Genomic DNA, 25,621 nt, shown 5'->3' on the forward strand with positions numbered 1-25,621 from the left:
GGCCTGGACTATGGCGGTACTACAGGCATCGCGGATCACCCGTAAATAGCAACCTGCTGTGTACCCAACTGCCACAGGTGCACACAATCACCACAGGTGGAGGCAATGGAGCCTGCCCCAGCACAAAAGGAGCACACCCACACAACACACCCCTTCCTACACCAAAATGATCCCACTTGCTGTTGCAATCCTGGGGCTGGAGGACATGCCTGTATTGCTACACCAGCAACAACAACAACTACAACAGGCAGCACAGGAGACACAGGAGGAGAAGGAGGGTGAGACAGGACCAGCAAGTCCCACCAGTGCAGCCAGTGGTACCACATAGCCAGCCACCAATCCCTCGCATCAGAGCCAGTCCATTCAACCTAACCCCTGTGCAGATCCACACCATGTACCGGTTGGACTGGGACACCATCACCACCATAGTGGACATGATACACGTCAACATAGTCAGCCTGATAGAAATCCGCACTGCCATACGCCCTCTACTGAAGGTAGTGTCTGTGCTCCACTTCCTGGCCACAGGAAACTACCAGCACACAGTGGGCCAGCTGCATGGAATATCACAACCACTCTTTTCACCCATGCTGACCCAAGTGCTGGATGCCCTCCTGAAGCACGCAAGCATCCACATCTCCCTACCACGGTTTGGCCAGGAGCTCGCGGACACTAAAGTTGCTTCCATGCATTGGCAGGCATGCCGAATTGCGTTGGTGCACTCGACTGCACCCATGTAGAATTGGTGGTCCCTCATGCCATTAAGGCGGTGTACCACAATCGTAAGCAATACCACTCCATCAATGTGCAGATGGTATGCGACTCCAGCAAGATCACCACACATTGTTGCGCCCGATATCCCGGATCCACACATGATGCCATGGTGCTGCGCAACTCCTCGCTTCCCCGCTACATGGAGCAACATAATGGACGACGTGCCTGGCTGCTCAGTAAGTTGCCTGACAGGCCCATGGCAGTGTAGTGGGCGGGGGTTGATATTGGGGGGAATTCATACTCCGCCTGGGTGAGATTGGGGGGGGGGTATTCATACTCCACCTGAGTGAGATGGGGTGGTGAGTGGACAATGCACATACAGCTAAACACTGTTGCCATGAACATCCCAACCTGAACATGACACATCAATGCCATACATAAGACCAATGCTGACAGCAATGACAATATACCAGACGTACAAGCAGGCCACCATGGGAATGTCAAGCGATGGATCACAAAACATGATTACACCTGTGGCAATGTGGCAATGCCGCTAGTGGGAATACATACAGAGTACTATACATCGCCAATATGGGCCACACCCACATAAAGGCCTGCTGCATCAAAAGACGCCGGCAAGGGCAACACAGGGATCACCGTTGCGGTCCTGGTAAGCCATCTCCTAAAGCCCCCAGCAACACCCCACTGAGGCGGACCCACCAGGCTCTGGTCGACTGAGGCGTTACTGCACTCACCACAGCGCAAGCAGATCTCCAAGGGAAACAAAGGACAGGCAGCAGAAGGGGCTGGGAAACACTGAGGGGCCGGATCAGGAGGAAAGCAGTAAGGGCTACAAATGACAAAATCGATGCCGGTAAGACCCTGCGCCCCCTCTGGCCAGGCCCCCTGAGACTAAGCCCCTGGGGATGGGGCCATCACGCACAAGGCCCAGGCTCCTGCAGGAGAGCAGGGGAAATCTGCTCCACTAGCCTCCAACCCAAGCCCTGAGACAACGTTGCCCTGTGCACTGTCCCCCAATGACCCGGCAGAGGAACTGGGTCAGAGCAGGGGAAACTCGGGAGCCCACCTCCGCCAGTTCTGGGGCACAAGGTACAGACGCAGCAGCACAGGGACTAGAGCCCTTCTCAGATCAATAAAGGAAGGCAAGATAAACACACGCACCGCTACAGAGGCAGGGCAAAGGCAGATAAAACACTGCGCAGCCAGGGAACTAAGGGCGCAGGGGTGCAACATAGTGAGGCGAATTGGCCACATAGCCGGCAACCCGGGCAGCCAGCTGGGCCCTGCCCCCGGGGGCGAACCCCGGGCCTCATCCCCATTCCTCTAGAAACCCCCGCCACCAGCTAACATCCCCCGAAAAAGAAAACAACTGAAGTTTCCAACTTTGAGCAGCCCAACACTCGACTGTGTGGCAGGGAGGCAAGAGGGGAGAAGGGGAGGTCACGTGCATTGCATTGCCGGCCGAAGCCCACAACACTATCCCCCACATCTGCACCCAAACCGAAGGCAAACAGCGCAGCACAGGAATCCACGCCAAGGGTCTAATCCCCCACAGAGGACGCAGGGAACATGTTGAAAAACCGGGGGAAAGAATGCCAGAGCCCCACAAAAGGGAGTAAAAATATACTAATAGGGACGAGGCAGAAAATGTGGAGGAAGGGGGAGGACAGCCCGACACCGAATAGGAGTCGGACAGGGAGACAGAAGAGAGACCACAGGAGGAAGCCCCAGAGGAGAGGGTGGTGACACAAGATCCTCGAACAATGCTTCCAAAACCTGGATGAAAGGATGGCGAACACCATCCAGTACCAATTAGACAAAATGAAAGATTACCTGGCAGGAGCACTAAAGTAACGGGTGATCTACACAAGCTAGAAAGAAAGAGTGGACACCAAATAAAAAGCCCTGCAGGAATTAGCAAAGGACTCCCACAAAGCAGAAGAATTAATGGAGCTCCTAGCCAGGGCCACCTATAACCTGGAGATCCAACCAGAGGACCTGAAAAACAGATCAAGGAGGGCGAATATAAGCATCAATGTGCTACCGGAAGCGGACAGAGATGCGGATCTGCTACAAACAATAAGCAAAATCTTTGCAGACCTAGTGGACGCATCGGACCCGGCAGAAATAAAAGTAGACCGCATACATAGAGTGGGGCCAAAGAGAAAGGACCGGGCGCGAGACCAAGAGACATCCTAGTAGCAATGCACAAATATGCCCAAAAAGAAAAATTCCTGGCTGCAGCAAGAAGAGCAAGGGACCTCAATGGCTCGGCAATCAAACTATTCCAAGACAACTCACAGGTCACGCTCACCAAAGGGAGACTGATGCAGCCAATTGTGCAGGAGCTAATTAAGAGAAGTCAAATATAGATGGACATTCCCTTTCGGCCTCTTGTTTGAGGTAAACGGCAGGCAAAGGAGAATCAGTTCAACTGAGGAGGGAGCAAACCTCCTGGGAATAGAACTCGACCCATCCAGCAAGGAAACCCAGGGCCTGTCGAAAGAGTACTCAAAAAGAAAGTCATGGGAATGGTCCACACAAGAAACAGAGGAAAACGAGGTAGGGGGTGCCCCAGACAAGACAGGAGGAGAGGGCAGGGGAGGGGAGGCAGGGTGGTGGGACGGGTACAGGTCCTCCAGTCCCAGGCACAAACAAACCAAAGCTAGCAGCTAGAAGACCTCCAAACTAAAGGAAACTAGTTTGAAAGTGTTATCACTAAACATTAAAGGCCTTAACGCGCCAATAAAAAGGAACAAATTATAACACTGCCTGTCGAGAGAAAAAAACAGACCTGACCACCTGGCAAGAAACCCACATACGGGAGATAAACATAAAATCCGACTGAGAGGCTATAACTAAATCCAACAATCAAATGAAGGGACAAAACAAAAAGGGGCGGGGGGGGGGTCTTAATAGCAGTAAGGAACAACTCCGATCTCAAGACGCTAGACATCAACAAAGACCCCAAAGGGAGGTGTTAGCCAAGATTGTATGGACTACCCTCTGGGTGCACTACAACCACCCTGACCTCCTGGCAATGGAAACCCAACCTTTGGTATAAGTCTGCACTACACAGGTTGGTAGAGTGTGGAGCAGCCAGGCTTATCTCAATAGGGGTCAATGTGAGCTGTATGGGAGTTACAGAGATTCACAGTGACAAGTATTCAAATAAAATCTAACACCAGGTTTCTTCAGTAAAGAATTATTAATGTATTTATCAGTCAGTTAGAATAAGCCTTCTTCAGAAGAGAGCAATATAAAGCAACGCACAAATACACTCCAAAAATACACACTTAATTATCTAAATCTGCAAATACCCATTTGGGATGACACACAGGCACTACCTACACCCTCAGGAGACTTAAATAGCTAGGGTGCTGTTGGCAATAATATATCAGTGTTGCATTTAGAATTTTCTCGGGAGTAGTGTTAAAGAGAAGAGAGTTCAGAATAAAACACGTATTCACACAGTTATTCTTAAACAGGTAAGTACTTTCTAAACAACCCCTAATGCAAAGTCAGTTACCCCTTTCCTGGAAGCAGGGCAAAACTCATAAGCAGAAGAGAGACGAGTCACTCAGGGAGCAAGGCTAGACAATGTTAAGTTAGCAAAAGTCAAGGTGAACTGAAGAACTTCTTGCAGGTAAGTAGAACATCTTTTTCAATGTTTAAAACATCTTGGTAGAATAGAAGAAAATAAAAGTAGGGCAAACAGGCTGATTAGGCTTGTGAAGTAAAGAAGCTGCAAGCAACTCTACAAATGCAACCAAGCCAGTCAGCAACGAGGACAAGTGGCTACACAAGAGGTAAGTTCTCTTAGACTTTACAGTACCTTTAGGTTGAAGAAAAAGTGCAGCAGATGACTTCTGTTCTTGTGCAGCTCTGCAGATCTCACTGTTCCTGGGCCTCAGTCATGGGGACAAGAGAGAGGACTTCTGGGGACTCCTGCACTGCAATGGGATGGTCAACGCTCGCAAACAACAAACCTCAAACAAGTGGCTGGTCAGTGTTTCGGCTCCTTGCGTCTACCACAAACAGCAACATTGCGGTTCCTGGCTGTCGAGATGAGCTTTCCTTGTGTCTGGGGTCCCGCACTCTGTTGAGGGGGCTCAGACTCGGTCAGTCCTGCTTCCTGGGAGTCCAGAGGATCTTCCTGCAGCTCTTGGCCAGCTTAAATGCAATGCACACGAACTGGTGTTCCTCTCCCAGGCTGTCCGGTTCCAGCAGCGACTGCAGTGGAAACTCGACCAGCTTTGAGAGGATGTCCCTATGGCTTACTTTGGAGTTGATTGGCCCCACTAACGCAAAGGGAGAAGTCATCCTAGCAGGGGCTTCTGTGTCGATACGAATTTGGCAGCAGGGCTTCCTCTTCAAGTTCTTCTTCAGATTCCTTCGTCCAGTGGTCTACTCTGCCTTCCAAACCAAAAAGCATTGCCTTTTATGCAGCTTGCATTCATTCCAGCCTAGCTGTCAGTAACCCAAAGGGTGGCTGTCCTTGCCGGAGAGCCAGCCGGCCAATCACCACAGAGTGCATTTGGGTCTCCTATGAGACTAAGCACAGCGAGGGAGTTTCAGGCACCTCCCTCACTTCCTGATCCCGCCAGACACCCTGGAGACAGAGGTGGGCTTCACTTGTGATCCTGCCAAAGGCAAAACTAACAAAGGGACCAAACCTGGTTTGGCGCGCAGAGTAAATCTCAAGAAGGACCTCTGCACAAAGAAATGGCGAAAAAATTGACAAAAATGGCCGCCTTGGGTGCTTTACCATGGCTGCGAACGCATAATGGTAGTAAAGTAAACCACTGCCACCAGCCATTCAGTGAGGAAAGGGTAACAAAAATGTTACATGAGAATCTAGACAAAGGGGGTACTAAGTAACCCCTCCAGCACTCTATTGTAAGATAGTGTGTGCTGGGTCTAGAAAGTTTCAAATGTAAGTAAAGTCAATTTCACTTTACTGCTCTGGGAAACAGTAGTTTATCCCAGAGAAGGCATTTAAACCTTTGGGAAATCTGAAAGGCTCCCCTGAGTCACTGCACTGAAGGTGCTGTGTGACAATGTAAAAGATGATGCCTATGGAGTTTGTCAGACTCCACAACCAACAGAAACAGTGTACAAAAATCATATTAAAGTACATGAGAGAGTAGGGGAAAAAGGGTCTCACTCTCTCCAGGTTAAAACAAATCAAGTCCTCAAAATCTAGCAAAGTTGCTGGGGGTCTCCAAGGTAGAGGGAATTAGCACATTTCTGAAAATTCTCCCTAACAGGAGGCAAGTAGCCATAGGGAAATGGTGAAACCATCACCCTGGCCACCATATATGCCCCTAACTCCGGGCAAGACCGATTTATCCAAATGACACTACGAAAACTGGAAGGCTTTGCTAAGGGGAAAATAATATTCACAGGTGACTTCAACATAGCATGGGACCCAGATCGGGACACGAGCACTAGAAACTCACACTCCCAAAATAAACCCTCTAAAGAACTGGGTGAAATAAATTGGCAACCTATCACTGTTGGATGCCTGGAGGGAGAAGAGAGATGACAAGGGGATGCACCTTCTACTCAAATGTAAAAAGGTCAGCATCAAGAGTAGATTACATTTGGATCTCAAAATCAAGTGGAGGACACTGAGGTGGGAGCAACAACAATATCTGACCATGCCCCTATCACATTGAAAATAAAAAGGCAACAAAGCGGGGCTATGGAAATAGAAATACCCGGCTCACATCTTTAAAGACGAAGTCCATGAAAGGGGTGTTACGGGAGGGAATAGATAATTACTTTCAGACCAACGACAACCAGGGAACAAGCCCTCACATAGTCTGGGACACATTTAAAGCCACGATGCGGGGAAAGATAATAGCAATAAAGACCAAAAGGGACAGGGAGCACCGACTCCTATAGGTGGACATAGAAGCTAAACTGAAAGTAGTAATGCATAAGATGACAGCGGGGATGACAGGCGATAACAGGAGGGAATACAGAGCAATTAGGGGCCAACTTGAAGTTATACAAACAGCAGAGTCGAACACTCCCCAACACATCTTGGACAGAGATACTACATGAAAGCAAACAAAGCTTGTAAATTGTAAAGAGTGAGACCCAATTAGAATATCTAAATCACTAACATACCTAAAGTGTCAGACCAAGAGAAGGCAGAACTAGAGGAAGACATTACTATAGGGAGGTCCGCAAAACCATCAGGGAACTCCCATCCAAACAAGCTCCAAGCCCGGACAGTTTCACAACTGATTTCTACAAGCAATTGCGAGAGAACCTGGCGCCCCGCCTAACCTCTCTTTTGAACAGACTTGTGTAAAGGGGAGGGATCACGCCATCCATGAGGAGGCGAAGGTCATACTGTTGCCCAAACAAGGGAAGGACCCGTCATGTGACTCCTATAGGCTGATAGCACTCAAACACTGATGCTAAAATCTTCACCAAAATCCTAGCAAACCGCCTAGAGCACCTCCTCCCCAAGCTGATAGACCCCGATCAATCAGGCTTCATAAACAACAGACACAATAACACCCAAAGAATAGCTCACATAATTGAAAAGGAAACTAAAGTGTAAACACACCTGCACTACTGGTCGCTCTAGATGCAGAAAAAGCCTTTGACAGTATACTTCACACCATGACCAAAAGGGGCTTTCGGGGACCCTTTATGGCCAAAATAGCTGCCAACTATCGCAAACCCTCCCTGCGTCTACTAATTAACGGAGACCTGTCAGACCCAACAGCTGTAACAAGAGGAACATAGCAGGGCTGCCGTGTCCCCACTGCTATAACCCTTCACCTAGTACCCTTATTAAGCAAGATAAGAGGCAACAAGAACAGAGGGAAATGCCTTAGGAGGGAAGGAAATTAAGGTGTCAGCGTTCGCCGACATGCTCTCAACAATAACAAACCCAAGAAAATCCCTCAACGCAATGGATGAAACTTTAGCCCAATTTGGAAAGGTTGCATGTCTAAAGATAAATGGAAACAAATAAGAAACACTAAACCTGTCCGTACCACTGGAAAGGGAAAAAGGAACTCAAATCCAGCTTCCCATAGTCGTGGGCCTCCAATTCCATAAAAAAAACCGAGGAATTCACATCACTAAAACTTTACCCCAGCTATTCCCCGCAAACTACCCTCCCCTACTGGGCACCATCAACAACATGCTACAAAGCTGGACCCCGCTGAACATCTCCTGGATGGGAAGGCTCAATGTAGTGAAAATGGTCCCATTACCAAAACTGCTAAACTTCTTTATGGCCCTCCCCATAAAAATTCCTGCGTCATACTTCCGGGCTACCCAGTGAGGATAGAGCCCAGACCATGTACTGTAGCAAAATCGAATACCTGGTAGCGAATACATGGGACGCGGTGGTTAAACGCTCGAACATGACCACCCTCCCTTCATCCCTCACTCCGATCTTCTGGAACCCACATTTAACGCTGTTCCGGTAATGGGTTCGCTAAATGGCATGTAGGGGGCGTCACAAGATAAGGGGCATGTTTATGGGGGGATAAAAACCTTCCTCCATTGCAAATCTGACTTGAGGGGCAAGGGGGGGGGGGAGGGGAAAGATTCCACTACGGTCAATTGAGACACTGGCTTCAGGACCCTAAAGTAAAAGAGGCAGCAACAAGAGACGTAACCCCATTCTACAAACTCAGGAGATAAGCACATAGTGGGGGCAATATACGGCCTAATTAAAGTAGGGGGAAAAGAAGGAGAAAGAGGTTTCATGGCCAACTGGGAGAAGGCAACAGAACAAACAATATACTAGGTTCAATGGTCGGGTATATGGTCAAACATCCCCAAAAATGCACAGTCTCTACAAATACAGGAAATCTGGATAAAGTTGATGTACCAATGGCACCTAATCCCCTCTAAACAGTCCACAATCTACTGACTACTTCTAAACTGTGGAGAAGGAGAAGCACAAAACAAGCAACTATTATACTAGGCCTGACGACATCTCAGAAAGTGCTTTAGAGGGAGGAGACAACAAATGAGGGAAGGGGGAGGAGACAGACAGGCTACTATCAGTGACATAGTAAGTGCGAAGGATGAAGCAGAGAGGAGGGGGGAGAGGAGAGAGGAGGGGACACAGAAGGAGGAAGACGTAAATCACAAGCAAGCAACAGGGACGTTGAGATACAACAGGCGACCAGGGGAAGTTATAGAAAAAGGATAGAAAGAGGCAGGAATAGCAGGAGATGATTGCAACCAAGCTAAATGCATCAAAAACAACCAAATTTAAATCAAGCTAGGAGAACTGGAGACCCTCCCTAGGAGAGCACAGCACAAAGGTTATAGGATCCTGGTAATAGCCGGGGCCCTGCTATTCGCCCGCAAATGGAAATCGAAGAACGTACCCACCGAACACGAGTGGGTGACACACTGCCTCCGGAGGGACCATCAGAGATTCCTTATGGACTGGGATCTAGGGATGACATTTCTAAGAATGGACGGCAAAAGTGCATTGGTGCCCTGGAAGGATGAAACTACTGCAAACTTTTTAAAGTCTCTCCCCACCCGGCGGGAACAGTTTCACAACACACCAAAAGAGGGGCAGAGACTGGAGCTAACTGGGAGGGAAAGGAGATCCGGCAATCTACTAACCAATGGCGAGGCGAGACAGGAGGCAACTGAAACTAAGAGGGGGTGGGGGGGAAGAGACCGAGCACTACCAACGGAAGGACAAAGGACTGGACACAGCAAGACCGGGGAAGGGGTGGGGGAGTTTACCATATTTGTTCATGTTTTAAGAAAATGCCAATAAATACTTAGGTGAACCCAGTGACATCCATACTGGCACTTTGGGCAACTAGTGTAAAGTAAAATTGGCTGCACCCAAAACAAGGACTAAAATGGCAGCAACTACCAGTCTACTCCACAATACAATTGTAGGGTGACAATCACCACGGGGCAAAATGGGGTGTTTAAAAAAAGAAACCACCATCAAAGCAGACATATGGCCTACTATAGAACGGCAAACTAAAAAGGGATGCAGTCAGAAGTTGGAGGGAATTCAGTACAAGTCCTTCTGACCACAACAATCAAGTTAACGATCTAGTAAAACAAACCAGAAAATGCCAAAGGTCCTTCCATAGTTTCCCATCGAACCTCATCCTTTTTGCTCGGTTTTTAACCCTGTCCTGACATTTTGAAAGTCAAGACTTCAGCTTCACTTCTCATGTTTGCTCACTGTTAGGCAAGATTGTATGTAGTAACCCTGTGGGAGACTACACCAGCCCTTTCCTCTTGGCAATAGGGAACACAACCTTTGGTAAAGGCCTGTACTACACAAGTCAGGAGATTGACTGAGCAGCCAGGCCCATTTCATGAGGGGTCAATATGAGCTGTAGGGTTGTCACTGTGAAACTCTGTTGCAAGTAAACAAATAACACTTACACGCAAGGTTTCTTGATGAAATAATTATTTATTAATTTGTCAGTTTTAAAATAAGCCTTCTTTAGAAGGGAGCAATTGGCAACAAAAATACACTTCATAATACACTCCTTCAGTTCAATAAAGTAAGTAGATACCCTTTTGGGATGGCAAACAGATTTCCCTACACCCTGAGGTAACTTCAATTGCTAGGACACTGAGGACATTTATATATCACTTTTCACTCTGAATTGGTAAGGCAAGTTGTGGCAAAAAGGAAAAGGTTAGGAAGCAATGGTAAACAAGTTACTCAAACAGGTAAGCAATTTTGAACCCCCTAATGCAATGTAGATGAATCCTTTCCCAGCTATACAAGTAAAGAATGTATGACTTTTTGGAGGGACAGATCAAACACAAAGTCAGAGGTTAGAAGAGTCTTCCAGGGAGCCAGGACAACCAATGTCAATTGAGCAAAGTCTAGAGGAGCTGAAGCACTTCTTGAAGGCAAGTAAAAAGTCTTGCACAATGTTATAGAGAGTTTTGTTGAAAAATAAATCACTGTTGGGCCACAAGCTGGGAAGCTTGTGAAGGGCAAAGCTGCAAGCAACTCTGCAACAGGAAGCAAATGCAAGTCTCAACCGAGAGCAAGCAAGTTACACAATAAGATGTAAATACCACTTAGTTCACAGTACCTTAGGTCTGAAGAAATGGGTTCCAGCTGGCTTCTGTTCCTGTTGTAGAATGGCAGATTCTGTTGTTCCTGGGCCTCAGTCATCGGGACAAGAGGGAGGGCATCTGGGTACTCCTGCACTACGATTTGAAGGTCGGCAGCAGCAACGGGCAAAGTTCAGATCAGCAGCACTTTGCGCTTTCAGCTCCTCACAAATCGCACCACTGCGGTTCTTGGACACCTTGTGGACTTTCCTTTTTCCTTGCTTCTGGGGTCCAGCACTCTGTTGAGGTGGCTCAGGCATGGTCAGCCCTGCTTTGAGGGAGCCCGGAGGATCTTCCTGGAGCTCGGGTCTGGCTTAAAAAGGATGGGCTTGATTCGGGTGTTTGTCCCCTGGCACTCTGTTCCTGCAGCAGCAATGGAAGTACAGCCAGCAAAGAGGTTTTCCAGTCGAGTTAGTCTTGGGGTCGATTGGTCCCACTAACCCAAGGGGAGAAGCCGTCCTTTGCAGGGCTTCTCTAGTCGAATTCAGAGCTTCAGCACTGCAGCACTGGGCAAACCAACGGTCCAGGAGTTGCAGCAAGCTTCTCTTCCAAGTTCTTCTTCGGATTCCTTCGCCCAGTGGTCGACTCTGCCTTCCTTGCAAAAGACCTTTATTGATATTGATATTTTAAATCTATCGCGCTCGTACACAAGTGTTTCAAGTGTACCTCACCTTTTATGCAGGTTTCTCCCATTCATTCACAGCCTAGCTGTCACTCACACAGCAGGGTGGCTGTCTTCCAAGGACAGCCAGCCAATCACCTTTGAGTGCATTCCTGTAACCAAGGAGACTAAGCACAAGGAGTTTCGGGCACCTCCCTTGCTTCCTACCCTGCCAGACACGCTGGAGCCAGAGGCGGGCTTCACCAGTGAACCCAGCCAAAGACAAAATGAACAAAGGGACCAAACCAGGTTTGGCACGCAGAGTAATTCTCAAGTAGGACCTTTCCAACAAGAAATGGTGAAAAAAATATGACCAGGACCATTTTGACAAAATTGGCACCCATGAATGCTATACTGCAGCTGTGGCAAAAACACAATGCTAGGAAAAAGTAAACCACTGCCACCAGGCATTTATTGGAGAAAGGGTAACATAAAATGCTACATGTGAATGTAGAAGAAGGGGATACTAATTAAGACCTCCAGCACTCTATGGAAGATAGTGTGTGCTGGGTCTACAAAGTTACAAAAGTGAAATAAAGTAAACTTCACTTTACTGCTCTTGGAAACAGTAGTTTATCCAAGAGAAGGTATTTAAACCTTTGGGAAATCTGAAGATTTCCCTGTGCCACTGCATTGAAGGTGCTGTGTGTCAATGTAAAAAGTTGATGCCTATGGAGTTTATCAGCAGTGGAGTAACTTTTCTGAAAATGTTGGAGGGGCTGGAGGGGGGACATAACATCTGAAGAAAAGGTGCTCCAGCCAAATGAATGGGGACAAAATGGTGTGCCATGAAAGTTGGGGGGGGAGACAAACACTCCTGTGCCCCCCTAAAATTACACCCATGTTTGTCAGACTTCAAAACCAAAAGTAACAGTGTTCAAATCACAGAAAAACGCATGTGAGAGTGGGAAAAAGGTCTTGCTCTCTCCAGGTTAGAAATTAAAATTCCTAAAGTCCAGGAAAAAAGCCAGGGGTCTCTAAGGTAGAAGGAAATTGGCACATTTCGGAGAATTCTCCCCAACACTCACTTGTTATGGAGAAACTGATCATTCCTTCGTATATCAGTATTATTAGTACTGGGAAACATGGTTTATCTTTTGAATTCTTGTACTTTTACATTGCACACAGCATCTTACAATGCAGTGCAATTGTGATACCTTTGTATTACGCTAGCTTTTTACACAGAGGATTTGTCACCTTGTGCTGTGACGAATCTTGGGGTGTTGTCACTGATTGACAAGGCCAGGGTGGTGAGGCCACTACCACAGTCCCCCTCAGGGTAGTACTGAGCGGCTGAATCACATGGGAGGGGAAGCCCCCTGTGGGACCAGTGCTCCAGATAAGATTTGGAAGTTTGAGTATTTTACTACCTATTATTTAAAGTTGGGAGTAAAGTGATTTTTAGGGAGTAAACATGCAAGTACATTTCCCAATGAGAGTATTTTATAAGCGACTAAAGAGGTTTTTAACTAGAAAGAGGAAATATTTTCGTAACAATTATTTCTTTGCATCTAATCATTCATACACATTAAAAGATACATGTTTACTACTTCTTGATAGGCAGTAGCTCTTTTAGTGGTACAACGCGCACTACTTGTCCAAACATAGCCATTGAGCTGTGTGGGTGAGAGCAGGAGCACAGGGTTGTACGTGTCAATTTACTATACTTTGTTGGGAGTATTTGTACAACCTATTTCGTTTTTCTGAGTATTTGCCTATTTTTAGGGAGTAAATGTGGCCGGTACACCCATTATCTGCAAGGCTGCTGACGCCCATATCAGGAGAATGCGGTATCCCCACCAGTCACCTGACCCTAGATCACCTTTTTACAACCTTAACAGCTCCTTCTCTAATAGGGTAATGAGTTATTGTCACCCTAACATTCCCATATTAAGTACTGGGATGAGGAAGAATAGGAGTTAGCCAAATGAAAATCCCTTTCCTAGTACACAAGGGAGCCAGAAGATCAGTACTGTGATGAGGGAGAAGCGCGGAAGCATGAGGATTACCTTTGAGAACCACAAGGAACAGTCTAGTGGTTACTGGTTTCCAATTGGTCCACCTAGAGTAGAAATAATAATTATTTTATATAGCTCTTTAATGTAAAGCCCTTTACATAGAATATGTTTACATATGGAGAAGGGAACCCAGGAAGTGTTGTCAAGCCCTCCTTCGAGGAGCAAGGAAGAGGGAAGTTATGCTGCAGGAGAAGAGGCTGTGGACCAGGGGCTCTTCTAGAAAGAAGGGTAATCTTTGCTAGCTGGCGAAGTGCCAAGACCTGTGGGAAGCCCAGGAGAATCCCTTTCTAAATGACCTGAAGAAAGACTCAACCTCTCCGTGGGAGGACAAGCGAGGAACTAAACCCAGGAGGGCCCAATGAAGCAGAATCCCAACCAGCAGACAGATAGACACAAAGAAACAAAGAGCTGCCGCAGACAGAACACAAAGCAAAAACACTGCAAAAACACTGCTCAGCTCCCAGGACAGACTGGGGAGAACAACGTTTCCCAAAAAGTAGGGAAATGGTCAGGCTGGAAGGTGGGAAGAGGTGGGCACAAAATAAGTTCAGATATACCCCATTATCCCGGGACATGAAGGATACAAAAAGGGGTAACAAGCGAACTGTGAAAGTGAGAGCAAACCTGATAAAGCAGCCTATGTGGAACAGTAACTGGCAGGCGACAACACCAGGCCTGTTTCACATGGACACTGAACCAAGCAGGGAAAGAGAAACCACAATACCAAAATACCAGAGTCTGGGTGGGACCCATATGAAAACAGAGAAGCCGTGAAGGAACTGTAAAAATTAGATGGAACAGTACCTGGCAGAGTACACCATGTCTGTTCAGCAGCATATCGAGTGGAGCAGAAGTGAAGAAACCATAGAAGCAGTATTCTAGGGTCGAGTGTCATATGAAGTTGGGGAAGCGCAACAAAAGCAAAGTACAATAGTCAAGGACCCACATGAAGCCAGAGCAGCAGATAGTCAAGGGGCTGAAGCCCGAAAGAAGTGGGGAGAGCCCAAGATAATATAGAGTGGTCTGTGACACATGATGAGATAGGGCAGGCAAAGCGCAGCGGGAGGCATCAGTTGCAGAAATTACTGCAGAAGACGTGACTGAGGCTATTAGATTGCTGACCACCTGCATGTCCCCAGGGAGCGACGGACGCCCCCCGGAGTTCTATAAAGCTTACGAGTCGACCCTAACCAGACAATGTTAAACTATGATGTTAAAATATTGGCTACCATACTGGCCAAGCATCTGTCCAGGGTGGTGGGGAGCCTAGTGCATGAAGATCAAAATGGCTTTGTACCAGGCTGCAACACAACAGCAAATTTACGCAGATTGCAACATGTAGCACAAACGGCGGAAGAAAGTGGGCACATGGCAATATTATCACTCAACGCCATCAAAGCGTTTTACTCAATATATTGGGAATGGTTGATTGAGGTAATTTGGGTTTGGCGAAGGTTTTGTGAAGTGGGTAAAAGTACTACATGCTGCCCCAACAGTGAGAGTGAAAACTCGGAGGACGGTGTCAGCGACCTGGGCCATACAGAGGGGCACCAGGCAGGGTTGCCCACTATCGTGCATGCTATATATCCTGGGGCTTGAACCACTTACAATATACTTCAGAAAGCAGTTCTTTGATGCAGGGATACGGCTAGGCGGGCGATACCACATAATCTCATTGTACGCTGATGACGTTCTGCTGTACTTAAGGGAACCACATATCAATGCCCCAGCAATGCTAGAAGCGCTGGACAATTATGCAAGTGTCTCAGGGGTACGCTTTAGCAGACAAATGTCCAGTGCATTTCCGCTAGCGGATTTAAGAGGGCAGGATGTAGTGGATCTACCGAATGTGGGCAATCAGTGGCAACTGGACAAGTTCAGGTATTTAGGGGTAAATATCAGGCACACACCAGAACAAATTCATGAAAGCAACACAGTAGCTGTGATAAAGGGTTTGAGAAAATCAATGAAATTCTGGTCCAAACTCCCATTATCAATGATGGGCAGGGCATCGATTGCCAAGATGATTATTCTCCCCAGGTTCTTATATTACTTCCAGAATATATGATATTACATCAAGGTGGCCTTTGTTCGCACACTTGAGACACTGTTCACAGAGTTCTTATGGGGGGCGAACTGCCATAAATTGTCACTGGCCACTACCATGTAGAGAAGGAGGTATACAACTCCCAGATCTAGAAAGATATTATCTGGCGGCGCAGCTCAGCCACGTTACCTGATGGCTCTCGGATGAGTCCACCACCGAGACTGGACTCCTACAACACTTAGTTGCCCCGATCTACCTAAAAGAAATATTGTGGGTCCCATTAGATTGCCTGGGGTGCGCACCTATGATTGTAATATTGGGTAGGCAGATATGGAACAGAACCAAGTCAGTGCTCTACCTGGTGCATCTCTATTCACCCGAAACTCCAATTATGGCAGATGTATGCAAAGCAAGCACAGACCTCCCTATAATGAGACATTGTGAGGTGGGGGGGTACAATCATGGGGAGACATGTACGAAGAGGGAATTTTATGGGAATTTGACGTCCCTACATGAAAAGGATGGGTTGCCAAAGGGGCAGTTTCTGGGTTATCAAAGAATCAACTATGCGGCCAAAGCAAAATGGGATAAGTGGCCGGAAGAGCCGGAGGCAGACCCTCTGTTGACAGTGATGTACGGCTTGAGTGATGGCTGGAAGCCTGGACCCATGCTGTAATGTCAACTGACTGACTGGCCCCAACCCCCAAAGTGCATCACTAAAGGCGAGATGGGAAGAGGATCTGAGTAAGGCCATCACAGAGAGAATGGGAGAGAGCACTATTGCACCCGAAAGAAGTGTCCAGGAACACTAGGTTCAGGTTGCTGCAGCTGAATGTTTTATAATCAGACCTACATGACCCCACTCAGGTTGGCGAGTTTTACAAACAAGCCCGATCCACAAGCCCTTGGTGTGGTAACGGGGAGGTGGGCCTGATGCATATGTTCTGGAGGTGCAGCAAGGTGCAGTGTTCCTGGGCTAGAATAGAGAGGGCTTGGCAGGAAAGCTGGGGTGAGCCGATATGATTGGTCTCCGAAAGAGTGCCTGCTAGGCACATACCCCAGGCTAAGTAAAATCAAACACACAGTGAAGTTTATGGCCATGGCATGCATACTCGCCAAGAGAGCCATTGCTATGGCGTAAAAGTCCACAGGGGGTCCGCAGTATAGGTTGTGGAGCAAGGAACTGGAATGCTGGGCTGAAGCGGAGACTGCGGCTTGGGACCTGGGAGTCTCCAGATCTGATGGGGAATGGAGTATCACGTTTGAGGCATGGAAAGCGCTAATAAGAGATATGTTTCGTCCGTCAGATGACAAACCCCCTTGAAAATGTAAATTCTACATGTAACATGCTTTACATTACAGATTATGGACGATGAATGGACTCCCCTAGCCTAGCTCCCTCATGGATTATACTGTGTACTATAACTCGTATCCCCGCAATAGAGCCCGTCTAGCACACTGATCCAGAAAATGAAGACAGTTGTTTATTTGTTGTTACTCATTAATAGAGATAAAAGAATAAAAACATTAAAAAATAGAGTGGTCTGGGACCCATAAGAATGTGCAAGAGATCGCAAAGTAACTCAGGGAGATCCCAAAACAACCCAGAGGGATCTGGGACTCAATGCCCAAATAAAGATAATTAAGTGAGGGACGTAAACAAAGGGGTCGAGAACCTATAAAAGGATGGAGTACTTTTTGGAATACCACGTTCAATAAACCAGTCTGCCTGGGTTGAATACCAGAGTTGAGATTGCAAGTTTGTGTGAGTGGAAGAAAGGTACAAAGGGGAATGGACTGCCCCTAGACATTTGAGCACTGTATTTCAAGGTTGCGCATCCTATTTTGTAATCAAAAACTGAACATTACTGTCAGAATCCAAAACTCGAGGGGCTGCCTTTCGGATCAAGACGACGTCCAGTTTTCTTTAGTTAGTTCAGTGTAAGGGACGGAAATAGGTTTGGACAAAGGATGGTGGACATTTTATTTGACAAAAACATCCAGACAGACTCCTCAGTATTTTTGTTAAGGTAGGCCAACCCCTCAGAGATTTGGCAAGATAGGGTTTCTTTTTCATTATTTTTGACAAGCTGGTGGAGCAGTTACATTTTTGCTGCACAAATTCACGTTTATTGCGTATAGCTACTAAACATGGCTAGTGCCCTAAAATGGACAGACCACGAGATTTTTCGCTTGTAGTTTGGCCTTTCTGCCCTCTCAGGTCAAGAAAGGGCAAGTAAAGTGTTAGGGAGAATTCTCAAAAATGTGCCAATTCCCTTCACCTTAGAGACCCCCAGCAACTTTGCTGGATTTTGAGGACTTGATTTTTTTTTACCTGCAGAGTGTGAGCCTTTTTTCCCACTCATGTATTTTGATGTGTGTTTTACTCTTGTGTTCTTTAATTATGGAGCTTTAGGATAACTCCATAGGCATTTTTTGCATGTGTGTTACACAGCACCCTCAGTGCAGTGACACAGGGATGTCTTTTAGACTTCCCAAAGGTGTCAATACCTTCTCTGGGATAAACTACTATTTCCCAGAGAATGTAAGGTTAAATTTACTTTTCTAGTCTTTTTAAATTCCTAGACCCAGCACACACTATCTTCCTATAGAGTGCTGGAGGGGTTACCTAGTATCCCCTGTCTCTAGAAACTCATGTAGCAGTCAAATGCTACCCTTTTCTATCAAAATGGCTGGTGGCAGTGGTTTTACAATAAACTACCATGATTTTTCCTGACCGCAAATACTGGTAGCTAAAAATCGCAGGAGCCATGTTTTTGAAGATGGTGCCTTAAGCCCCTTTGTTTAAACAGGTCCGGTCTTCTGTTTTTGCCATTTCTTTTTTAAAAGGTCCTTCTAAAGTTGGTCTCTGCGTGCCAAACTAGGTTTGGTACCTTTGTTACTATGCCTTTGGTGGGCTTCAGGACTGAAGACCGCCTCTGGCGCCCAAGTGTCTGGGGTGGGCAGGAAGTGAGGGAGGTGCCCGAAACTCACTGTGCTTAGTCTCCCAGGACACCCAAATGCACTCTGGCGTGAGTGGCTGGCTGACTGTCTGGCAAGGACAGCCACCCTGCTGGGTAAGTGGCAGCGAGGCTGGAATGAAAGCGAAAACTGTTTAAAAAGTGAGTCTCTTGGACTGGAAAGCAGAGTCGACCACTGGAACGAAAGAACCGAAGACGAGCTGGAAGAGGATGACTGCTGCAACTCCTGGACCGTTTGTTTGCCCGGTGAAGCCCTGCTGCAGGTCCGAATCGCCACGTTCATTTCGACAGAGAAGCCCCTTCAAGGACGACTTCTTCCTTTGAGTTGGTGGAACCAATCAACTCATAAGCCACATTGATATCATTCTCGGAGCTGGTTAGGATTAACCAGGGGGAAGGACACCAGCTCGTGTGCTTGATGACAGCTACTCTAACTACAGCGACTCCAATTTGTCAGTGTTTTTTGACGATCCTGTGCAGTGCAGGAGTCCCCCGACGTCCTCCCTCTTGTCCCCATGACAGGCTCAGGAACAGTGAGATCTGCAAGAACTGCCAGGAACCAACGTCTTGTGCTGCATCTTGTTCTTCATATTACGGTACTGTGCCAACCCAATTGAGAAAACGGCTCTCTCGCGGTGAAAGTTCGCAAAACTTTCCCAACTTGCAGGGCTAATCAGCTTGTGACCCAACATACGATTCTTTTTCGCACAAACTACTTCTGAGAACTTTGGCAATGACTTTACCGTTTACTTCAAGAACTGCCCTTTCCTATCCAAGACACTAGTCCATTGACTTTGGCCTTGGCCTATTGAACTGAATCGAATCATCTAGTGAACTAAAACTATTTGCACTGCCTAAGAAAGTATTTGTGATCTATTCTGCTAACTTGTGCCTTTTTACTCCCATTGAAAGTGACTGAAATGCCATTTTGCTCCCATTTCAAGGGAGCCTAATTTGTTCAGAAACGTATTGGTTTGGTATGGAAGTGTGTTTGTGTAGAATATTAAGTTGCCTCCTTCTAGTGAATGTTTTCTAAATGATTGTGTAATAAATTAATAAGTGTTCTACCAAGAAACCGAGTGTCTCAACTTGAACCTCTGATTGTAAGACCTCTGTGTAACATCCTTGTACTGCTCACATTCCCTCTTGAGATAAGCCTGGCTGCTCAGCTTGCTAGCACAAACTGTGTAGTGCAGACTTATACCAAAGGTTGGTTTTTGCTTACACCTGTAGTCCTAATTGTATGTGGTGGTCCCAGAGGGTATTGCATGCAATTCTGCCTAACATAAGGTCATGCACTAGCCCAGGAAAGTGTGTGTGTGCGCCGTGCGTCTATGTGCATCTCCCTCTCTCTCCCTAGAAGGGGTCTGGGACTGTCTAGTCCCACACTACATTACTGGTGCCAAATAGTCTACCACTGGGGCAGGGGGGAAACCAGTAGTTGTCCCAGATTGGAAAACTAGTGGCCGTTTGAATGGTGCAATTCCTTTCCATTGGTGGACTTGGACTTGCTTCTGGCTCAGATTTTGGATATGAGGAATCCTGCAGTCTTTCTTCAGATCTACGTTGGAGCCAAGAATCCCTTGAAGAGCAGACCGTTTAAGAGCGGAAGAATGCTCCTGAAGTGGCCCAGCATCCCGAGTGGGACCTCGTGTCTTGACGCCTTGACGTAAGGGTCCGTGGACTGCCTGGTGTACTGACCAGCTCTGCAGAAGTCTTCTTCTTTTCTTCATTTGGGTGTTCCACTGGAAGGTGTTGAACAGATTCAGTATGCACCGCTGCAGCCTGTGGCCCAAATGGGGCCAGTCTAGAAAGGGCTACATTTTTGCCCTTAAAGGAAATCCTAGACGTGAACAGTATGTGTCCGAGCGTTATGGGTGTCACGAGTTTTGGACCATCCTATCCAGCCCATGATGGGGCTATATGGAACGTTGACAAGGATAGATACTAAAAGGAAATAACGCCCCTGCCCAAGAATAGACTGAGCAGGGGAGAAAATTATCTAGGCATTTTGAAAAAAGTGACGGTTCAAGAAAAGAAAGAATTCACAGGGATGCCTGCAGCAAAGAAGAGCTGCCCATCTGCGTGTTGGGCCGGGCCAAACCGGTCAACCCACCATACTGCCATTTGTTCTCACCTCGTGGCCGGACGAGATAGGTCCTGCTGACAAGACTTTTCGTGCTGCATCTGCCAGGCAGTCCAAGAGGTGAAGCGTGGAGGAAGTCCGCCCTGTCCTGGGCAACTGCCGCAGCACAGATAAGGAAAGTCCTAAGCTGCTCTGTCGTCACCGAGCAGGGGAAGATTATGCAGCATGCTCCCCTGCGTCCCTCTGACATGAAGTAGAGGGGCATGGCCACCAGGAGGATCTGTTAATGAAGGCAGCAACCATGTAGCAATGAGGACGTCACCTGGATTAAGGATGGCACTGCAGACATTATCAAAGGCAGTGATGTTGGGGCCAACCAAAAATATTTAAGTGGCCGTAGGGCGCAATGGTTCTGTCTATTAAGCCATATGCATACCAGGCCAATAACAGAATGGGAGTGATCATGAAGCAAACATTCAAACAAAACCTCATGGGAAGCACAGCCAATCAAGGAGCCCAAAAACAAGCCAATCGGGGGAAATACAAATCCCAAGCAGGCTTGCAAAGCCACCGGTTCAGGGTTATGAAATAGGCTACAGAAATTCAAAGAGTGCCGAAGAGTAGGAGGAAGCAGATATGAATAGAGATGGATACTGGAGAATCCGATTGCAGACATATGTCAAAGATAATGCCACAAACGGTGCACTGAGAAGAGTACCCGGAGCCAGGTTCTACAAAGGGAAACAAACCAGACACCTAAGGAATGGGCCCTTCTTTAAGAAGCTTATGAAAAGCCCTCAAACTTTTCATGAGAACCAGAGGTCTTGGTAAAACCTGGAGCAGCCAGAGCTCTGAACAAGTCCTAAAAGACTGGTGGTGGGAAACCGGAGTTTGTGACAAGCTCTAGGAGAATTGTACTAAATCTAGAGTTTGTGAGGAGACTTAAGAGAACTAGGCTGAGACCCTCAAGTGCAAGCAACCCCACTGTGTTGTCCCATCCTTGCCAGTTTCACAGATTTATGCTGTATTCTGTACAATCCTCAATTCCTTTAGGCATGTATCTGACCTATACCCTAAATACCATAGTTAAGAAAGGCAAGTCAACAGAAAACCCATGTTTTAGTGGTCATCATTGGATGGCATCAATACATCAGGTACAGACTTCAGAAACCTAGAGGTTTCTCAACAGAGGAAACCGAGGCGTAAAACAGTACATAGCCCAACACCTGGATATTACTACATGTCAATGAGTGGGATACAGATTTTGACATATGTGGATGGTCATTGCCACTAGCTCTAGACCAAAAGCTAGCTGCTCCCTTATATTACACTGGATCGGAGTGTGCCTGATGCACTATGCAAGCCATGAATGTGTACTTTCCAAGCTTATGAAGATGCTTGTGCCAGCCACAGTATACATTTCAGTACATGCGACACGGGGCACAGAAGGGCTATATATAGATGGAAAAGTATGAAGGTGAAGCAAATTGTGTAAATGGGGTCTGCATACCATTGACCATATTGTTTAACGACTTTTACTTTAACGGTATGACATGGAAAGATCACCTAATAAATTGAACTACAAAAAAATACATGCTTTTTTATACTTTTCTTAGAAAGGATTCACCTTTGTTGTGTAACCGTCCCAAAAAAGATTCCAGTTTATCCAGCTTCATGTCGGACTCCAAATGCATGTCTGGTGTTGCTTCAAATTCTGAAAAGGAAGACCGCACACCCGATAAATAGACAAAACTCTGACCGTTTTTTTAAATTTTTGCCCAGTGTAGTTGCCTACCTTCAAATGGCTTTGAAATTGGTGTGTTACTCTTGAATCTGGATGCGAGTGGAGTTGCCACTGGTGTAATGGCTGTTGGTGATGCCAGACCTAGTAAATAAAGCAAACTTTAAAACAAAGGCAAATAACTTCTCACATTCACAACATCCCACAATTCTGAAAATGTATGCAGATCAAGCATGATTTTTTACTCTGAGGGACAAAGGGTGCTGAGCAGGTCAGAAACCGAGGTGAATATAGCACAGGAAAAACAAAAGCTGGGTACTTTCCTTCAACTTGACAGGATGGCATTTCACATTTTTTTTTGAACCCCCGAATGAAAAGGATAACTGACATCATTAAAATAAATAACAAAATATCGTAGCACGAGTAAACCAATTCCACTTTGCAAATTCCCAGGCACGCTAGCTCAACTAGGTGCCATCTTTTCCCATCTCCTTCCTCTCCCACAAGTCTTCTCACACCCAATACAAGCCTTCTGGCTCTCTGCTTGTTAAAGTTGGCATGCAGTACCCTCAGGGACCACTAAACACAACTATGACTACAGGCGTAAGCAAAACCAACCTTTGGTATAAGTCTGTACCACACAGGTTTTGGTAGTAAGCTGAGCAGCCAGGCTCATCTCAAGAGGGAATGTGAGCTGTAATGATGTTACACAGAGGTCTACAATCACAAGTATTCAAATAGACTCTTATACTCAAGGTTTCTTGGTAAAACACGTTTTAATGTATTACACAGTTAGAAAATATTCACTAAAAGGAGGCAATCAATATCACACAAACATATTCTGCAGTACATCACACTATCCGGTTCTGAGGCATTTAAACTACTTTGAAGTAGGAGCAAAAAGGCATAAGTGAATAAAACGAATAGTAGAGTTACTCTTAAACAGTTCAAATAGTTTGAGTTCACCAGAGGAGTTGGTCCAATGCACTAGGTAAGCCCAAGTCAATGGGCTAGAGTCTTGTATCAGTAAAAGCTGTTCTGGTAGTTAAACGGAAAAGTCTTGGCCACGGTTCTCAGAAGTAGTTCATAGAAGAAAGTTTTATATGCCGGGTCACAAGCTGACTAGGCCTGCCAAAGTTTCACATACTTTCGCAGTGAGGTAAATTCTCTCGGTCGGGTTTTCACAGTACCTTATGTTGAAGAAAAAGATGCAGCTGAAGACTTCTGTTCTTGGCAGTTCCTGCAGATCTGATCCTCAGTCGTGGGGACAAGAGGGAGGACGTCTGGGGACTCCTGCACTGCACGGGGACTAGTCACAAAGCTGGCAAACTGGCAAATCTTCGATTCAGGTACATGTAGTCAAGCACACAAAATGGGGTCCTTCTCCCTGGCTATTCGGTTTCCTGCAGCACTCTGAGGAAATTACAACCAGCTCTGAGAATGGTATCCAGGTGGCTTACGAGTTGAATGGTGCCTATAACTCAAGGGAGAAGTTGCCCTTGAAGGGCTTCTCTGTCGAGATGAACTTGGCAATTCAGACCTGCAGCAGGGCTTCACCGGGCAAAGCAACGGTCCAGGAGTTGCAGCAGCTGTCCTCTTCCAGCTTGACTTTGGTTCTTTCGTTCCAGTGGTCGACTCTCCCTTCCAAGCCAAGAGACTAACCTTTTAAACAGTTTTCTCTCATTCATTCCAGCCTAGCTGCCACTCACCCAGCAGGGTGGCTGTCCTTGCCGGTCAGTCAGCCAGCCAGCCAATCACACCAGAGTGTATTCGGTTCTCCTAGGAGACTAAGCACAGGCAGTTTCGGGCACCTCCCTCACTTCCTGCCCACCCCAGACACTCAGGCACAAGAGACGGTCTTCAGTCCTGAAGCACACCAAAGGCATAGGAACAAAGGGAGCAAACCTGGTTTGGCGTCCAGAGACAAACTCTAGAAGGATCGTTCCAAAAAGAAATGGCGACAAAAGACTGGGGCCCGTTTAAACAAAGGAATCTCAGACGGAATCTTGAAAAACATGGCTCCTGCGATTTAATGCTACCGGTGTGCGCGGTCAGGAAAAATCATGGTAGTTCATTGTAAAACCACTGCTAGCAGCCATTGAGAGGAAAGTGTAGCATTTGACTGCTACATGAGTTTCTAGACATAGGGGATACTGAGTAACCCCTCCAGCACTCTATTGTAAGATAGTGTGTGCTGGGTCTAGGAATTAGAAAAGACTAGTAAAGTCAATTTCACTTTACTTTCTCTAGGAAACAGTAGTTTATCCCAGAGAAGGTATTTAAACCTTGGGACAGCTTGAACGGCTTTCCTGTGTCACTGCACTGAGGGTGCTGTGTGACAGACATGAAAAGATGATGCCTAAGGAGTTGTCTAAAACTCCATAATCAAAGAACACAAGAGTAAAAGACATATCAAAATACATGAGTGGGGAAAAAAAGGCTTACACTGTCTCCAGGTAAAGAAATGGGTGGGAGAATCGTGCCATTAGACCTAAAAAATGTATGCAGTCCGTTTTTTCCATGGATGATTTGGCCTTCGGGGCAATTCGGTCGCATATTCAGCAAAATACCAACCCTGTATAGCAGGAGTAGCGGGGGTGTCCCCCAGCTCTCCATGTTTGATATTTTTCAAAAGAAATGCATGTGCGTTCAATTTGGCCCCCACCAGATAAATGGAGGTCACTTTGCTGCGAACAAAAAAGCATTCGGTCAAACACACCCAAACCATGATCTCCCACACCATAACCCACCAATATGAGGTACAGGGGCCCTTGGCAGTCTTACAGAAAACAGAAGCGTGCCCCGTATATCCTTGTCGCCATCAACAGCTGTGATATTGGATCCACTCTAGCTCCGGTTAGTGGGAAAGTACAGTACTCTGAGACATCCCTGTTAGGGGAGTTTTCCTAAAAACCTACTGGCAGTAAGACTTTAGTAAGCATGCTCAGTGGTTTGTAGATCCCCAACTCTTAGTATCAGTCTGTACTAGCTCCGGACCTTGGTAGTGTGGCAGAGCAGTCAGGCAGATGTGAGCTGTAGGTAAGTACTCTGAATCTTAGCTAGACAGGCACAACAAAGAAGCACTTTATATAAAAGATATATATTTACACCAGAATCAATTTAAATACTTCAGACATTTACAGTAGAACACTTCCGAATACTAGATAATAAACTTCAAAGGGCACCTCACTTTTGTGGTTGTGGAAAGGGAAAAGACAAGGTTATCGTATTATCGGTAATTGCGC

General features: G+C 46.6%; 1 protein-coding gene across 5 annotated transcripts in view; it reads right to left on the bottom strand.

Moving 5' to 3' along the window:
• SVIL (supervillin) overlaps positions 1–25,621 on the bottom strand; it is a 950,451-nt gene that overhangs the window by 327,601 nt on the left and 597,229 nt on the right. For all 5 annotated transcript variants that reach the window (XM_069648084.1, XM_069648081.1, XM_069648082.1 and 2 more), the window contains 2 exons: positions 22,431–22,520; positions 22,263–22,349 (listed from right to left, as the gene is read on the bottom strand). In XM_069648084.1, coding sequence (XP_069504185.1) covers positions 22,263–22,349; positions 22,431–22,520 — 177 coding nt within the window. The remainder of the gene's footprint in view (positions 1–22,262; positions 22,350–22,430; positions 22,521–25,621) is intronic.

The sequence above is a fragment of the Ambystoma mexicanum genome, chromosome 2q (assembly GCF_040938575.1).
Source record: "Ambystoma mexicanum isolate Mex_15411 chromosome 2q, UKY_AmexF1_1, whole genome shotgun sequence".
Lineage (NCBI taxonomy): Eukaryota > Metazoa > Chordata > Amphibia > Caudata > Ambystomatidae > Ambystoma > Ambystoma mexicanum.